Genomic DNA, 18376 nt, shown 5'->3' with positions numbered 1-18376 from the left:
GCTCGTTTGCATTTTAATGGCCCATTTTCCCAGGACAATAGTACTCCAATCAAGCAACCGGTACAGCCACAGTCTGATCGGCACCATTTTCCTTACTCAGAAAGCACAACTGCAAATGTCAATGACCGCTAAGGACCCGACCAACCAACAAGGCACCTGCCCCTTTATTGGCCAAAATCAAAGACAGTGATCAGAGCCTTGTTGAACTATTGGGTCCAAGGTTAAGGACCACCCCAAAGAGCGCGAAATCCCAGAGGGATAAAAGAGGACGCAGCCATGTGTTCTCTTTTGGATCCGGCCTGTGCCAGCCCAATTGCAGCAGGAACAGCCAGCTAAGTTCAAGACCAATGATCGCTACCTGACAGATGAGCCCAGCAGAGACAGAGACACTTTCTTTGAACCAGCCAAGGGAAATCCAGATAAAGGGCTTATCCATTCGCACAGTGCCGGTCGCCCTGAAGTTAAGTATAGGTTATTGTAGCTGATAGGTGTGGTTTACCTCATAGTAGATATTGTGTTTGCATGTTGAGATAGCTCTTGTGTATGTAAATAAACCATCTTTTGAACTAACTAACTGGTTGTGTGGTCATTTGATCGATATAAGGGAAGGCTTGTGGTTCACCAAGATAAATACAAATACCCATCGTATTGGCAATACTGTTGGGACCGAAACAGAGCAATAATGTGATTCCAGAAATTCATTTATTCAGTGATTTAGTGAAATAATGATTTTAAAGTTTTTTTTAACAAAACTTATTGCAGTAGGTTTCGTCAGTGATGCAGTCTAAGCTACCTACACCAAGCAGAGCAATCATGGACATATTTTAGTCTGGAGAGGGAGGGATGTCATGATGGCAGCTGATTGTGTGGACTTGAGTATCAGATACTATAGGTTGCTTGGATAAGATAATATAAGGTACACTCTGTACTCCATATGCAGGTCACCTGACCTGGGGAGATGGGATTGAATGTCAGGTCGCACATGTTAGGTATTTAGCTAGTGCGACAGATTAAATAGTGTTATTCATATGATTTTGATATTTGTTCTTTCAGCCTGTGCTATAACACTGCAGAGTTAGGAACACTGAAAGATAAATGTTTTCACACTTTCAAATGTCACTAGTTGCTGTATTTTGTTTAGATATTTACTGGACATGACCCAATGCCTCTGTCTATGAATTTACATTGTGTAGTTTATGTTTGCACTATGTATTTTCTTTTCATGTACGGAATGATCTGTCTTGAGCTGCACACAGAACAATACTTTTCACTGTACCCCAGTACAGTAAACAAATCCATCCATCCATAGTGGGCTGGCCCTCAGACTGCACATGGGGGCAGCTAATGCTTGCCGGTGGTTGAATATTTTCTTTGATTATTGAATGGGGGAACCTTAAATTTATCCATTACGTACTCAACCATAGTTGGCTTTTCAAAAAAAGAGCCAAAAAATGGTGATTTGCTGGGTCGTAACAAGCTTGTGTGTGTGTGTGCGCGTGTGACTGACTGTGGAGGGCGCTGTCTCGAGCTGTGAGCGGCAACAGACAGATAGAGAGGAGCGAGGCGAGCACAGAGCAGAGTGAGTACCAGGGATTGCTGCCGAGGATGGGCCTAGGCAGCACCTCTGCATTCAGCAAGCCCGGGGCGGTGTGTGTGTGAGAAAGAAAGAGAGAAAGAGAGAGATAGATTGTGAAGTTTCGCCGAGTTTGTCCTTTTTAGTAACGGAAAAGCCGCTTTCAAAACTCGGCCTTTTTGCAGCGTCCAAATTGAAATAGGCCCGGTGCCGGCACTTGTTCAGAATGGGTATTTTCTGAGGAATTAGCACTTTTCTGTTTTAAACATCCTTATTGTAAGAGCGCAAGCTTTCCCCTCCTCTGTGTGAGTCACTTCAAACACTTTGCATCTGCTTTGCACTCCCTATTCGCTCCTGTGCACAGTACATCCTCTCATGCTTGTTAGGTTAAATACTTGTGTTTTTAATGCCCACTGCACCTTCATTCCTCTGCTCAGAGTGTACGGATTCTGGCCTTTCTTAACTCGGAGTAACTTCTTTCTTAACTTCTGAGCTGGAGTAAGATGCTTCTATTTCGATTTCACTGCAACTGATGAATAAATACTGCGTTAACTCGTCATTACTGAATTTATTTCGTTCTCACTTTTTATTTTTCTCTTCCCCCCCCCCCCCCCCCCCAAATATTTTTTTTTAGCAAAGACGGGGAAGTAGTTGCTGATATTGGCCTGCAATCAGCTACTTCTTTTTGCAGCTTTGGTCATGTTGACATTACAGACTAATACCTGTAATCTGCCAACTGTGTATGAAGGTGGTTAATAATGTGACAATGACTGGCTTTTTAAAAAAGTTGATTGAGGGACAGATATTGGTCAGGACACTGGAGATCGCTGCAATTTTTTTTGAAATAGTGCCATGGGATCTTCTCCACGGTGGCAGGCATTAAACTAGGGTTTAATGTCTCATTCGGATGCAGTGGAATGTCAACCTTGATTTTTGCGCTGGAGTGGGATTTGAAGCCTTAACCTTGTGATTCAGAGCTGAGAGTAGGACTGACTTAGCCACAGCTGACGTGTTTTTACCAAGTGGTTCTCAGTATTTTTGGTGAAATCTTTGGACATTTCTTATCTATATGCAGTGTCTCGGTGACATGGTGGCACAGTGATTAGCACTGCTGTCTCACAGCGCCAGGTTCAATTCTAGCCTTGGGTAACTGTGTGGAGTTTGCACATTCTTCCCATGAGTTTAATCAGCATATTATGGAATCACAGAATTCCTACAGTGCAGAAGGAGACCATTTGGTCCATCAAGTCTGCACTGACCCACTGAAAGAGCACCTGACCTAGACTCATTCTCCTGCCCTACCCTCATATAACCCCACCTAACCTGCTCATTTTTGGACTGGGTGGGGGCCGGAGCACTCGGAGGAAAACCACGCAAACACTGGGAGAAAGTTCAAACTCCACACAGTCACCCGAGGTTGGAATTGAACCCGGGTCGCTGGCTCTGTGAAGTAGCAGTGCTACCCATGTACCAAAATATATTTTTAAGCAACTCCCCTCCCTTGGACAAAGCTGATCTCACTGATGCCCACCTTGGCACCTGTGGTCCAGTTGGTGAACTTTGTGCTACTCTCACTGCTCTTTAATGCATGTTCCCCTCTGAGTTGGGAGAACCAGCCCACTCTGTGCTGCACATATGGTAGCCATGCCCTGCTCCCACCGAGCTCATCTCTAGCTGTCACTCTTTTGAGTACTGAACGACCAATTTAACCAGCCTTGTCGTTTGGTACTGCCTTGTATTTCCATTCCGCTCTGTCTAACCTTTTGGTTTAAGGATGGCTACTTCCCTTGTAGACTTTTAACTTCCTGTTTCAGATCAATTCTGAAAGTTCTCTTGATCAGATGCTCCTTCATCTCTGTCTGCTCTGATTTTCTTTGTTGTTCAGCTCTCTTTGGATGTGAAATTCCTTTTATTTAAAATTTTGAAACAATGATGATGACATAACATTTTTTGGTAAAATTATTGACAGAATTTCTCCTCTATTTCTTGGCGTTAGCTTTTACTTTTTGGTTCCAACGATGTAATCTAAAGCATGAATATGATGAAAGTCGTGATTACTTGCTGTTTTATGGAAGGAAGCAGTTAGAACTGAATTAATATGTTCATAATGTACACAGATAAAAGGGGTGATTTATTCCTTCAATATTTTGCAAAAATCAGAAAAAATACAGATTATGGACTATTGTTATCTAGAAAATATTTAAAATAATTGTTAAAAATGCCTTGTGCCCATACATCTTATAAACTCCAATAGATTGTTGGTTACACAGCTTTTGTCCCAAATTCTCATACCTAACCCAATCCTCTTACTGTCATTAGTAACTGATGAGAGATACTGACATGACTTATTCTTCACAGAAGTGTTTTTTGAGGACTTTGCTAATATTAGGACATTTCTATCATGAATTATGAGCGGAACAAAAGAAATAGGAGCAGATATAGGCCATATAGTCCCTCAGACCTGATCTGCCATCCAATTGAGTTTGTGTCTGAATTACAATAACTCAACTTTCCCGGCTTATCCCCACATACCTTGAATATAGTTATTGCCCAAAAAATTATCAGTCTCAGCCTTGAATGTGTTCCTCTACTGAGTACCTACAACTCTCAGGGATAGGAAATCTTAAAGCTTCACAACACTGAGTGAAAAGAATTCTCCTCCTCTCAGCCTAGTCATAGAGTGTAACAGCAGAAAAAGAGAACCTTCAGTCTATCGTGTCTATGCCGCCCAAGTGGAACCCATCTTTTCAAATCCCATTTTCCTGCATTTGGTCTGTAGCCTTGTATGCAATAGTGTTTCAGTTGCTCATCTAAGTGATGCTTAAATGGTGAGTGCTCCGGCCTCCGCCACAAAAGGCAATGAGTTCTAAATTCTCACCACCCTCTGGGTGAAAGCTTTTTTCCTCAAGTCACTTCTAAATCTCCTGCCCATTACCTTAAATCTATGCCCCTTGGTTATTGACATCTCTCACTAAGGGGAAAATGTTCTTCCTATCTACCATTTCTATGCCCTTCATAATTTTGTACACCTCAATCAGATCCCCCCCTCAGCATTCTCTGCACCCTTTCTAATGCAATCACACCCTTCCTGTAGTATGATAACCAGAACTGCATACAATATTCTCGCTGTGGCCTAACCAGCTTTTAATACAGCTCCACCAAATCCTACCTGCGCTTGCCTTTATTAGCCAAGGCATAGACTACAAGTATCCCATATACCTTCTCAACCACCTTATTTACCTGTCCTGTTGCCTTCAGGAACCCATGGACTCAAGGCCCTCTGCTCCTCTGTACTTCCAAGCATCCTATCGTTCCTAAATGGCTGACCCTTATCCTGAGATGATGGCCTCCAGTTCTGGACTCTCCAGCCAAGGGAAAAATCTCTTAGCATCTACCCTGTCAAGCCCGCCAAGAGTTTTGTGTTTCAATGAGATCACCTCTTATCCTTCTAAACTCCAGGGAATGTAGGCTTACTCTGCTCAATCTCCATCAGAGGCCATCTCCCTTCTCATCCCAGGAATCAATCAACGTCACCAAAAAAAACCCTGGAAGGCAGGAATATCCACAGGTAAGGAGGCCAAAACTATACACACTGCTCTAGGTGTGGTCTCAGCAAAAACATATTAAATTGCAGCATGACTTCCATTATTCTTGGACGGGCAACAATAAAGGCTAACCTAAGTATTTGCCTTACTGATTGCTTGCTGCAGTTGCATGTTGACTTTCTTTGATTAATGTCCAAGGACATCGCAGTCTTTCTGAACCAACATTTACTGGTGTCTCAGCTTGTAAAAATATTCAGAATATTTGTTCTTCCTCCCCACAGTGGAAACAGCCAATACATTGCTTGATGTTGTAGTTTTAAGGGTAGGTCATTCCATGGTTATTTGAAATGCACCAATGATCTAGTCATTCAGGGGTAATTTATTTATTTTCAACATGGCAATGTTTGGAAACCTGTGAATGACACTTTTTCACTTGAGCTTTGTTCAGAATTTTAACTTGAATCAGGAGTGGGAGGACAGTAAATGTGTTGGATCTCCTCTTGCTGAATATATGCTGATTCTATTCTGGATTCTAGCCTGAGGTTTGATTTCTAATAAGTACTCATTGAGCCGTTTAGTCCAATGATGCAGTACTAGTAAATCATGTCCGCAAGCCTCTGTGACAGATCCAGCATGTGATTTTTAAGTATTACGGTTCATTTTACTGTAAGTGTTGCCTTGTTACCAAGGTCATGAGATAGATTTTGAATTTCAGTATATTTTAACACCCATGCTAAATAAGTCTGATACTGTCTGCTTAGAAGCAGGGTTTTAAGAGTCAGCACGTAACATTCTTTGGAATCAGCGAGCCCATTTACTTTAAGTGTGTGTTCAGAAGCAAATTTCCCTTCTGTTTCTCCCTTCACGCTGCTCGATTTCTGTCAGATTAACCAGTTAGTTGTTGGATGCCCTTTTTGAAACTACCATTCATGAAGATATGAATGATACCAGCCAGCATGCATCTCAACAGTGCCAGAATAAGCAATACACTTTATTTTTTCAGTGCTTTAGAATAGCATAGACAGCAGACATGCCTGACACTGAGGGGAAAATGTGCTGCATTGTGTCTTCACTGTTTGCAAATAATAGCTATTTTGAGATTCAAAGCTTTATTTTATTCTTCCAAAGGATGTGGGCATTGCTGGCTGGGCCAGCATTTGTTGACCCATCCCTAATTGCCCTTGAACAGAGTGGCTTGCGAGGCCATTTCAGAGGGTAGTTAAGAGTCAATAACATTGCTGTGTGTCTGGGGCCATGTGGAGGCCAGACCAGGTAAGGATGGCAGATTTCCTTCCCTAAAGGATCGATTTTTATGACAATTGACAATGGTTTAATGGCCACTGTTACTGGGTCAACCTTTTCAATTCCATATTTTATGATTGACTTTAAAATTCCTCCAGCTGCCATGGTGGGATTTGAACTCGCGTCTTCAGAGCATTAGTCTGGGCCTCTGGATTACTGGTCGAGTTATGTAACTATTATGCCACTGTCTCCCCTTGAATATGTCTGTATGAGAAGATATGACGATAAAATTTATATTTTATTGCAATTTTGGTGCATCCTTTCATGGTGTTGTAGCCTCATCTGACAAGGATTTGAAGGCATTGAAACTACTGTGATTTTCTTTTTCTGCAGAGTGCACTTAGTTCCCCCCTTGGGGCACGGGAGAAAATTGGAAGAGGCAGACTGCAGCTAATCAGATGGGATGATAGTGGGTCAGAAGTTGATGACTTGTTGCGGGAGCAGTATCTGCAGAGGCGAAAAAAGTATATAACATTAGTCTTCATAATCTTGTGGACAATTACCATAAATCTATGTATCCTTCTGAGAAATGCACCATCTGTTTTTGGAGAGCCATTCACAGACTAGGAATGGAATTTCTGAGGAAATGGCAAACATCCCAATTTATTATCTCCAAATATACCCTGGATCATGGTGTATAAGACAACCCCCAATTTTGGATGTCAAATTCATGCTTAGACTTAAACTTGCTGTAGCGTCAACCCCCATTCCCCCCCAACTTTTTCAACGAATAAATGTTCAATGCATTACTCATATTAGGAGTTGGCCTCAATTTTTCAGCTCAAAGTACATATTTTGGGTTACACACAACTTACAAGTTGACTCGTGGGATCAAGCCGGTGAATTGGCCATGTTGCCAAAAAGATGTGTGAGAGTTTTTAAGATATGCCTACGCAGAAAAGACCACACATAGTGATGGATGAACAGAACTTTTTTTCATGTTTTGAAATGGCAACCACCTATACCAACCTCAGCAGCTCATATTTTATGTTCCACTCATAAATTAACCCCTGTTTTGGAAAGATTTTTTTGAAACTTCAAAGGTCGACTTAAACGTCACGATTTATGGTAACGCTACTTCTCCATTGAATTGCATGTTTAATGTCCCCAGGTGTAATGAATTCCCCTTAATCAGCACATCAAACACCACTTTGGAATTCTCTGCCTCAAGGCTGTGGAGTCTCATGTTGTTGAGTATGTTCAAGACCGAGATCAATAGACTTCTATGTATTAACATTAATAGATATGGGGATAGTGCAGGATAATGGTGTGGAAGTTCAGCCATGATCTCATTGAATACTGGAGCAGGCTTACTGGCCTACGCCTGCTCCGATTTCTTATTTACACCTTCCTCCTGAACACATGCAGACAGGCTTGCCTGTTTAAACAGTTTGTTCACTGAATGCCATAATATCTTGTGGCTACCTCACCCCCCTCTGTCCCTTTCCTTGAATCCTTTTCTTCACCTCCATGAGACCATAAGACATGGGAGCAGAATTAGGCTACTTGGCCTATCGAGTATGCTCCGCCATTCAATCATGGCTGATATTTTTCTCATCTCCATTCTGTCTTTTCCCCATAAACCCTGAACCCCATATTAATCAACAACCTATCTATCTCTGTCTTAAAGACACTCTGTGATTTCGCCTCCACAACCTTCTGCAGCAAAAAGTTCAACTTTTTCTCCTCTCTCTCATTTCCCTCCTTATCTGCTTCCTTCCTCTCCTCTCTTTATTTTTTCATTATTTCAGGATATTGTGAACGGATTTGGGAAGTGTTGTGCTTTGATGAGACAAAGATGAATTCTGATTTCCAGAATCTGACAATTGTCACGGTGCAGAAGGATGTCATTCAGGTGACGAATTATGGGAAAAGATAGGTGTGGAATTGGCAAACTATAATATTGAAGGATTTTGGAGAGGAAAGGGAAGCTACAATTAAGGTGGTAATTGCGGAGTGTAGATTAGCCAAAAGATTAGCCAAAAATTTAGGTTTGCTTTGAAAGGAAGAGGACATTTGTAAAGCTATATTTGAAATATTGTCTGCAGTCTGTTTGTGATGTTACTGAAACAGTATTGCAGTCTGTACTGATAGATTTGAGATTAAGTACACAATAATTAAGACATTTTAACATAGAATTAGGAAAATGGAACAGTGTGGTCTCTGTTCTGGATTGAACAGCAAGAAACCTTTTCTTTCATGGAACTTGGGCACCACTGGCAAAGTGTGCATTTGATGTTCATCCCCAATTGCTGTTGAACTGAACTTTTAAAAGGGCGGCAGTTACGAATAAACCTTGTTGTGCGCTTGGAGTCACGAGTAGGCCAAACCAGGTAAAGAGAGCAATTGATAGTTTCATGGTTTCATGGTCACCATTACTATATTAGTAATATATAACCAGATTCATTAATTGAATTCAAATTTCACCTATGTCTCCAGGGCATTAGCCTGGGCCTCTGGATTACTAGTCCAGTGACAACACCAGTATTCTTGTTTCTTGAGTGTTTCTTTGCATTATTCAGAGATTGTAGTTTCTGGTGTAAGGCATGCTTGGGTTGAACATCCTGGAAGTTTCTGATAGGGCACCCAGGTCTCGCGTAGTTTCTGTTTTGCAGTAGGTGAGTTTGGAAATTTGTGGACTTCAAAGTTTGCATGAGCCATCAAGGGCCTCAAGTGGCAATACGTCTAATATGGAATGTTGAAACTAGAAGAACCTTGTTATTGAAATCACAAACTTTGAATTTCCAATTATAGTGTGATAAAGATTGTATATCAGCGACCACCTTTATTTCATCCTAATCCTGACAGTTTCTTCACAAAAGAAAATAAATGTACTTGAATTACTACAGCGAAATGTGGATGTAATATACAGTTTTCAAGAATATTTAATGAACCTTGCTAAGTTCGACCCAATTTCCTTTGTCTCAGCTTGTGGGTGTATACACACTGGTTGTAATGGTTGTATTGGTATTCTGCAGTACATTAGAATCAGAAACCATTGTTGTACATTTAATATATCAAAAGCATTAAAAAAGGAGTTTCATTTTTTGTAATTGTTCTTCCATTAGTATCCCACTTTCTCTTTAGAAGGTAATGGCTCCTCATTTAATGTAATTGCAATAGTATAACTATTTGTAATTTCAATAGTATAACTGGTCTATCTGTATCATTGTAACATATAGTAAATATTACAAAAATCCAGTAAAATGTAAAACTTCATTAAAATAGTGAAAAGTATTTTTGAGGAGAAAAACATCTTTACTCAAAGCCTAATTTAAGCATTTGAAATCTACAAGGTAAGCTAACAGAATTAGACATTCAAGGAAGAAAGAATATAGTTGGATACTCGATTGGATATGTTGGACAACTAAAGGCACCAGCTTTATTGGCAGAATGATCTTAATTTGTTTTACACTTTTCTGTGTTCTGAGGATCATGGCAGGTGATGGTGCAACAAGTGATTGTGCGAACTTTATAAATGATGCTAACCGATTCAAATGCCATGTTTTGCACTTACGTGATGTTGCATGCCAGCAGTATGAGTAGAGTAGGGGGAACAAGATCCAAGTACAGATGATGAGGATATATACTGTGAGGCTCTCCAGAATAAGGCAGAATTATTTTACAAGGAATAATCAAGGGAGTTTGGTAGTGTCCACGTAATCAAACTGCAAAAAACGTTCATGGTTGCTAGGAGTTTTCAAGGTTTGCGTGTGACAAAAATTAATGTTATCTCTAGATTTTAAAGCCTTTGCCCATGTTTCTCTTTTAAAAAAAAAAAAAAAAAATTAAACCAGTGCCATTTCATGGCTTCTGGGGAGCAGCCAGTGTTATCTATGCTACAGAATCAAGGTGGTTACTTTTGATCAGGAAAAACAAGATACTTTGAACCACATGTCAGGCGAATCTGTACAACACCTATTGTGGGTTGAATTTGCTAAACCCAGATTACACAGATGTGGTTCTCATTACCACCCCCTGTAGTCATCTTTGTAGATTTGTGTTTATGTGTTGTAAAGAGTATCAGTTATTCAGCTGTCTTGGACTAGATATCTGAAGTCCTGAACAAAGATCCAGCAATGTGAGTTCAAATTCCACCATGGCAGCTAGGGGATGTAAATTCAAATAATTTAACAAATTTATGGTAGTTGAGTAACGGTGATGGAAATACCTGAACGCTTGAAAAACTCTTTTGGTCCACTCATTACCGATAGGGAAATAGCTACAGGTCTTGCCTATATGTGACTTCAGACCCACAGAAATATGACTAACTTGTAATTGCCCTGGGGAGAAATGGCCGAGCAGATTAGTTAATTTTATTCAAGATCATGGTATGGTTATGTTTGGGCAATAAATGCTCGCTTAGCCCACATTCCATGAATGAATAAGGGGAAAAAACATGGGCAAAGGACAGTTGAATGTCACACATTCCAAGTATTGACAGTAAATATTGTCTTCCTGTGGCACGAGGGTTAAATTACATGTAGATAATTTATAAAAAAGGCTGTATTTTGTTTGCATTCAAGTTTAAGATTGCCTATTTAGATCTTAAGCGAAGAATTCAAAAGGGCTTGTCTGATAAGTTGTCTGTCAACCGTTGCTCAACTGGTAGCACTCTCACCCCTGTGGATTTGAGTGCAAATATCAAAGCTGACATTCTATTTCAGTACCGAGGGTGTCCTGCATTGTTGGTGGTGCTCTTTAGAGGAAACATTGAGCAGGCCCCATCTGTGCTCGAAGTGGATGTTAAAGATCCCAATATTGGCATGTTATAGGCTGAGAGGATATTTCCTCTCCTGGGTGAATCTAGGATTATCGGAGAACACAATATCAAAGGAAAAAGTCTCCCATTTAAGACAGACAAGGAATTTCCTCTTTTGGGAGTTAAGTGTTTGGAATTCCCTTCCCCAGCGAGAGTGGAAGTTGTGCTATTCAATATATTCAAGGTTTAGTCAGACAGAGTTTTGATTGGCAAGGGTTTGAAGGTAAATTGGGGGCATCCAAGAAAGTGGGGTTGAGGCCAAAATCTGATCAGCATGTTTTATTGAAGGGCGGGGCAGGCTCAAGAATCCAAATGACCTATTTATAATCTTTAGTCGTGTCACAAGTAGGCTTACATTAACACTGAAATGAAGTAACTGTGAAAATCCCCTAGTTGCCACACTTCGGTGCCTGTTCAGGTACACTGAGGGACAATTCAGAATTCCAATTCACCTAACAAGCACGTCTTTCGGGACATGTGGGAGGAAACTCGAGCACCCGAGGAAACCCATGCAGACACGGGGAGAACGTGCAGACTCTGCACAGTCAGTGACCAAAGCTGGAAATTGAACCCTGGCGCTGTGAAGCAACAGTGCTCGCACTGCGCTACCATGCTGCCCAGAAATGTAAACAGCCGAGGATGGTTTTGATCAATCGACCTCTGGGTTTTGGGCCCAGCACACTTCCGCTCCGCCACTCTGCTCCATTTCTCTTAATTCCTAAGAGCAGGGAAGTTGCCCCTGTATTCTTGCCCCTCTTCATCCCTTAATGAGCATCACAACAACACATTATCCAACCATCATCACATTGTTGCTTGTCGGAGCCTACTTTATGAAAATTGGCTACAGTATCTTTTACAATAAATTATTCTGACATTTAAAAAATTGCTTCATTGGGGCTGTAGAGCACTTGAGAATGTCCTGCTGTAATTAATGGTTCTGTGCAATACAAGTCTTTTTTTAGTTTGTTGAATTAACACCTTGCAAATTGGTTGCCCATCTAGAAAACCATATTTGAACTGTACAGTATCTCAACAATACTGTATGCTTTTGTAAATACATTGAGTTGTGAACAAACTTGTTCAATAAATGATCTTGCTCGAAAAGAATCTGGAATGTCTGATGTCTTTTGAAATGACCTGATATGTTGTGAAATGTTCATGTTATTCAGTAGCTAGTTTCCAGTAAGGAGAATAGTTTGCCTTGAGGCATCTTCTATTATATTCACTATTCCAATCGCACAACATAGGAACAGGAGTAGGCCATTTAGTCTCTCTCGTCTACTCCACAATTAGAACATAAGAACATAATAACTAGAAGCAGGAGTAGGCCAGCTGGCCCTTCAAGCCTACTCCGCCATTCAATTAAATCATGGCTGATCTTTTGTGGACTCAGCTCCACTTTCCCGCCCGAACACCGTAACCCTTTATTCCTTTATTCTTCAAAAAATTATCTATCTTTACCTTGAAAACATTTAATGAAGGAGCCTCAACTGCTTCACTGGGCAGGGAATTCCATAGATTCACAATACTTTGGGTGAAGAAGTTCCTCCTAAACTCAGTCCTAAATCTACTTCCCCTTATTTTGATGCTATGCCCCCAGTCCTGCTTTCACCCCTCAGTGAAAATAACCTGCCCGCATCTATCCTATCTTCCCTTCACAATTTTATACGTTTCTATAAGATCCCCCTGCATCCTTCTAAATTCCAGTAAGTACAGTCTCAGTCTCCTCAACCTCTCCTCGTAATCCAACCCCCTCAACTCTGGGATTAACCGAGTGAATCTCCTGCACACCATCCAGCGCTGTACGTCCTTTCTCGGGGAAGGAGACCAAAACTGAACACTATACTGCAGGTGTGGCCTCACTAATACCATATACAGTTGAAGCATAACCTCCCTCGTCTTAAATTCCATCCTTCTAGCAATGAAGGACAAAATTCCATTTGCCTTCTTCATCACATGTTGCACCTGTAAACCAACTTTTTGTGACACCCAGGTCCCTCTGCACAGCAGCATGTTTTAATATTTTATCAATTAAATAATAATCCCTTTTGCTGTTATTCCTACCAAAATGGGTAACCTCACATTTGTCAACATTGTATTCCATCTAGCCCGTTCACATAAACTATCCAAATCCCTCTGCAGACTTCCAGTATCCTCTGCACTTTTTGCTTTACCACTCATCTTAGTGTCATCTGCAAACTTGGGCACATTGCACTTGGTCCCCAACCCAAATCATCGATGTAAATTGTGAATAATTGTGGGCCCAACACTGATCCCTGAGGGACACCACTAGCTCCTGATTGCCAACCAGAGAAACACCCATTAATCCCCACTCTTTGCCAGAGAAACACCCATTAATCCCACTCTTTGCTTTCTATTAATTAACCAATTCTCTATCCATGCTACTACTTTACCCTTAACGTCATGCATCTTTATCTTCTGCAGCAACCTTTTGTGTGGCACCTTGTCAAAAGCTTTCTGGAAATCCAGATATACCACAATTAAATGGGATTATGGATGATCTGTGACCTATCCTTTTATTAATTATTTCAATTAAGGAGCAATTTTTGCGTGGCCAATCCCCCTACCCTGCACAGCTTTGGGTTATTGGGGTGAGACCCACGTCGGCACGGGGAGCTGTGACCTATCCTTCAATATCTGGTTTACAACAATCTATCAATCTCTGTTTTAAAATTAAATTTGATCTAACATAGCTGCCATTTGTGGTAGTGTTAAAACTTCGACCACCTTTGCACGTAGAAGTGTTTTGTAATCTTGTTTCCGAAAAGTCTGGCTCTAATTTTTAATTTATGCCCCTTAATCCTAGATTCTGCAACTATTGGAAATGTATTTCTATGCATCCTATCTGTTCACTGAATATCATGAAAACGTTGATCAAATCACTCCTAACCCTTAATTCCCGGTAATCCAGACCTAATTTTTGTAATCTGCCATCATAATTTACATCATTGTAGTAAATTTAATAATTCTGGTACATCCAAGTTGCACTTCCTCCAAGGCCAGTGTTTCTTTCCGATGATGTGGTACCCAGAACCTTTGGCAGTACTACAGAGGTGGTCTAACTAGGGCTTTGTATAGCTTAAGTTTTAAGTCTCAAAACATAGGAAGCATGGGATTTGTCTTTTCCAGGGAGAATAAATAAAACAGTATTGAAAGCAACAACCTGCTGTATCAAACAGAAAATACTTGAAACATTCAGCATCATGTCAGTATTTTAAGCTGCAGTTGTCAGTTTATATCACAGTGTGCCTTTTTTTTAAAGTTAAAGGGGTCCAACATGGACAGCAAGTAATTGTATGATCAGTCCAGTGGAAATGTCAGAAGATTTTGTAAACCTATGACATACGAACATGTTAACAGTGCTGTTTTGAAATAAAGAAGTTTGATTGCAAGTAGAATTAGAGATTTCAGTAGAAAGATAGCTAAACATACATTGGAAGATATTTTCTGGATTGCTAAACTGTCAACTGAAGGGGCCTAATATACAGGCAGAGGGAGAAATCAAATCTCTCTTATCGAAACAGGTGACTGAATGTTGCTATTTTTGTGAAAATTGAGCTATTGTAATGAAGTCAGTGCCACCTTATTAATTTTGGTATTGTAGTTCAGCAACATTGGATTCCTTTGCCTCCATTTTTGAATTTCTCAGATTTTCTACTGTAGGATGAATGGTCAAAAGTAATCCCATCGTGGGCAGCACAATGGGGTAGTGGTTAGCTCTGCTGTCTCACGCGCCGAGGTCCCAGGTTCGATCCCGGCACTGGGTCACTGTCCGTGTGGAGTTTGCACATTCTCCTCGTGTTTCCGTGGGTTTCACCCCCACAACCCAAAGATATGTAGGGTAGGTGGATTGGCCATGCTAAATTGCCCCTTAATTGGAAAAAATGAATTGGGCACTCTAAATTTATATTAAAAAGAAGTAATTCCATCGTGAAATTTGGGGAATCCTTTCCTGTGCATGCTCCAGCCTTCCATGTATTTCCAGAAGCTTTGGGCATTTATCTTGTTATGTAATACTTCTGTTAACTGCTGTTCACCTGTGTTCAAAAATAAGCTCTATATCTTTGTCTTGGAAAGCATTAAAGAACAGACATTGAGAGAAATACAATTCTTGAGGGAAGCCTGTGGGACTGGAGAGAAGTTCAAAACTTTATTCTTAGTTATAAGTTTAACAGATCGGCTACTTTCAATTCTTGATTATCTTCTGTTTTGTTACATTTAGTCACAAGTACTCAGAATACAAGCGGTTCAGATTATTGCAAATGGTGCAGAGTTTTGATGGGTAAAATCGGGTGTCTTTCTACAAAGCCTAGTGAGGCAGACATTGGAAGATGCATCTGGACCCAAAGAGGGAGTGTGTGTTTTGAACAAAGCAGTGGACAATGTCAATTTGTGGCAATCTCAGGAAAACTGGTGCCCCAATGACAAATCAGAGCTTGCAGGATAGTTTGCTGATCTTCATATGGTTATTTAAGTTGAAGTGCAAACATCATGTTACATTCTGTCTTGTTCTTCATTGCAACATTTATCACCGATTTCTGTTCAGTCTCTTGCAGCATTATTAGCAGAGTTTTAGATTAACAGATTTTTGTTCTGTTGCAAAAATAGTTTCAAAAAGTTATTTTTGACTTTCCCACAGTTTGACTTTGATTCTTAAAAGCTCCTAGCCCGTGAAGAATTTAAGAGAAAGAAATAAGATTAATGCAGGATGTCAGATACACTTCTGCTTGGTATGGTTTTCATATTGGACATGCTTCAGAACACGATAGTTAATTGATCCAGCTGCATTAAAGGAGAGGGCAAGAAAATATGCCCTGTTGAATGTTATAAAAATGAGGGCCGCTTGATTATGAATTTTTTTAGAGGCAGCTACCATTAAGTAATTCATTATTTCTTTTGTTTTGCCAGTAGTCCAATGATGAAATGATGAGGGTTAACTAAGTGTGGTGCAAACATGTTTGATTATATATAGAACATGTCCAGCCAGCATTCCTGTTATTGCTGGATCACATTCCTTATCTTGAAGAATGGACATTGTCAAATTGATGGGGAGGGTAACCAGACTCTTTGAAGAGCATATCTTACGGTCTGAATCCAGGAGTTTAGAAAATTCACCAACAACCTTCCAATGGATAGTATTTACCTGATATGTTTGCAGAGGGGAATATTAAAATGAAAATAGGTATTAAATCGCATTTATTATGGATTGAAGTTAGTTCTTGAAAGCTGTAAACCTTGGTACATATAATATCAGGGTTGGATATTGATGCATAAAGTGCCTTTGATATTGTGGAACAGAACGGATGAATGTCTTTAAGTGTTGGCTGCTACTGATTGTAAAGAACTGCTGTATGATTGTTTGGTCATTAAATTGACATGCTACCAGACACGGCATTTAATGGCTGTCAACAAGTGGTAGAAGTTATAGGAGGACAATGAATCACAGATTTGTTTTTCGTAGAATGGCCAATGGGTAGCCCAGTAGTTAGCACTACTGCCTCACAGCGCCAAGGACCCGGGCTCGATTCCGGCCTTGGGTGACTGCGTGGAGTTTGCATATTCTCCCAGTGACTATGTGGGTTTCCTCCGGGTGCTCCGGTTTCCTCTCTCAGTCCAAAGATGTGCAAGTTAGGTAGATTGGCCAAGCTAAATTGCCCCTTGGTATCCAATGATGTGCAGGTTAGGTAGGGTTAAGGGTACAGGGTGGGGGAAGTGAGCCTGGGAGGGTGCTCTTTCAAAGGGTCGGTTTAGACCCGATGGGCCAAATAACCTGCACTGTAGTATTCTGATATGGGGTGTGAAAGTCTCTTGGTTATAACATTTGCACAGGTCTCTGAAATACAACAGTGTAACTCCTGTCACGTGGTTAAAAACAGTAATAAATATGCACACAGCAAGATCCCACACAGAAAATCAGATTGGTCACCATATATGATGCGCTTCTAGGCTCGTGGCTCACTCTCCAAAAAATTTTAACTTTCATAGTCACCTGAATTTTCTGAATTTTGTATGAGCGATAACATGGACTGACAGCTCCTGGTGACCGCATGCGGTTTGATCGGCTGCTAATACCATACTCGATTCACAGTTACCCAAGCAGAGGGAAAGATGAAGTGAGTGAAAAATATGGCAACAATGATTTTTACTTCACAGATTGGACATCAAACTTCATGGACCTGTTGTTCTGCTTAAAATAATTAAACATGGTGAAAGGAGAGCATTTTGCATTGCCAGACAACTGTCGGTAATGGATCTGGGGAGAGAGGAGGCAACGGCACCATAAAAGGTTCAACCTTACACTTGAGTTTATAAAATATTTATTCAGTTCTTTACGAAGCCAATGCAAAGTGTGGATAGGGCAAGCCCTTAATCCATCTCTTGCTTGTTCCAAAAACCGATTCATATTTAAATTGAATCCAATTGATTGTCTCCACAAGAGAGACCATATCCAAGCTGACAAGAAAAGGCATTGCACCTCATCTGGGGCTTGACCTAACACTTGATCTTAGACAAAAAGCTGAGTTTAAAACAAAGAAGTATATATGTATGTATAAACTTGATTTCATTCTTGGCAATAAATTGCACCCTTGACGTCGCTTGTGATTAATCTTATACTTGGTTGAGCCTGCTTGCAAAGGAGGATTTTTTAAGAAAGATTTTATTCTTGAAATTACCTCTTGAAAACTTCCTGCATACCCCCAGGAGGCTATTTTGATACTGTGATTGTTTTTTAAAAAAAATATATTTTATTCAAATTTTTTTCGGTCAAACAAGAACAGTACAGGATTTTCCCCTTTTTACAACTTTAAAACAATATAAATAATAATGACCGTTTTTTTTAACAAATAAATAATATATAAGACCATAAGACATAGGAGTGGAAGTAAGGCCATTCGGCCCATCGAGTCCACTCCACCATTCAATCATGGCTGATTTCAACTCCATTTACCCGCTCTCTCTCCATAGCCCTTAATTCCTCGAGAAATCAAGAATTTATCAACTTCTGTCTTAAAGACACTCAACGTCCCGGCCTCCACCGCCCTCTGTGGCAATGAATTCCACAGACCCACCACTCTCTGGCTGAAGAAATTTCTCCTCATCTCTGTTCTAAAGTGACTCCCTTTTATTCTAAGGCTGTGACCCCGGGTCCTAGTCTCCCCTGCTATGGAAACA

At 40.5% G+C, this 18376-nt stretch overlaps 1 protein-coding gene across 6 annotated transcripts in view; it reads left to right on the top strand.

The window, feature by feature from the left end:
- Nucleotides 1-1514: 1514 nt before the first annotated feature.
- The window catches only part of LOC140425027 (thiamine pyrophosphokinase 1-like), a 555937-nt gene continuing 539075 nt past the window's right edge, over nt 1515-18376 (top strand). For 2 of the 6 annotated variants that reach the window (XM_072508810.1, XM_072508809.1), the window contains exons 1-2: nt 1525-1579; nt 4832-5141. In XM_072508810.1, the coding sequence (XP_072364911.1) occupies nt 5001-5141 (141 nt within the window). In that variant the 5' untranslated portion in view covers nt 1525-1579; nt 4832-5000. Of the gene's footprint in view, nt 1580-4831; nt 5142-6753; nt 6885-18376 lie in introns of all 6 variants that reach the window. The other 4 variants (XM_072508812.1, XM_072508814.1, XM_072508811.1 and 1 more) reach the window with 4 other exon arrangements.

The sequence above is a fragment of the Scyliorhinus torazame genome, chromosome 6 (genome assembly GCF_047496885.1).
Source record: "Scyliorhinus torazame isolate Kashiwa2021f chromosome 6, sScyTor2.1, whole genome shotgun sequence".
NCBI lineage: Eukaryota > Metazoa > Chordata > Chondrichthyes > Carcharhiniformes > Scyliorhinidae > Scyliorhinus > Scyliorhinus torazame.
The sequence above is the reverse complement of the archived record's forward strand: the minus strand, read 5'-3'. Positions and strand labels throughout refer to the sequence as shown.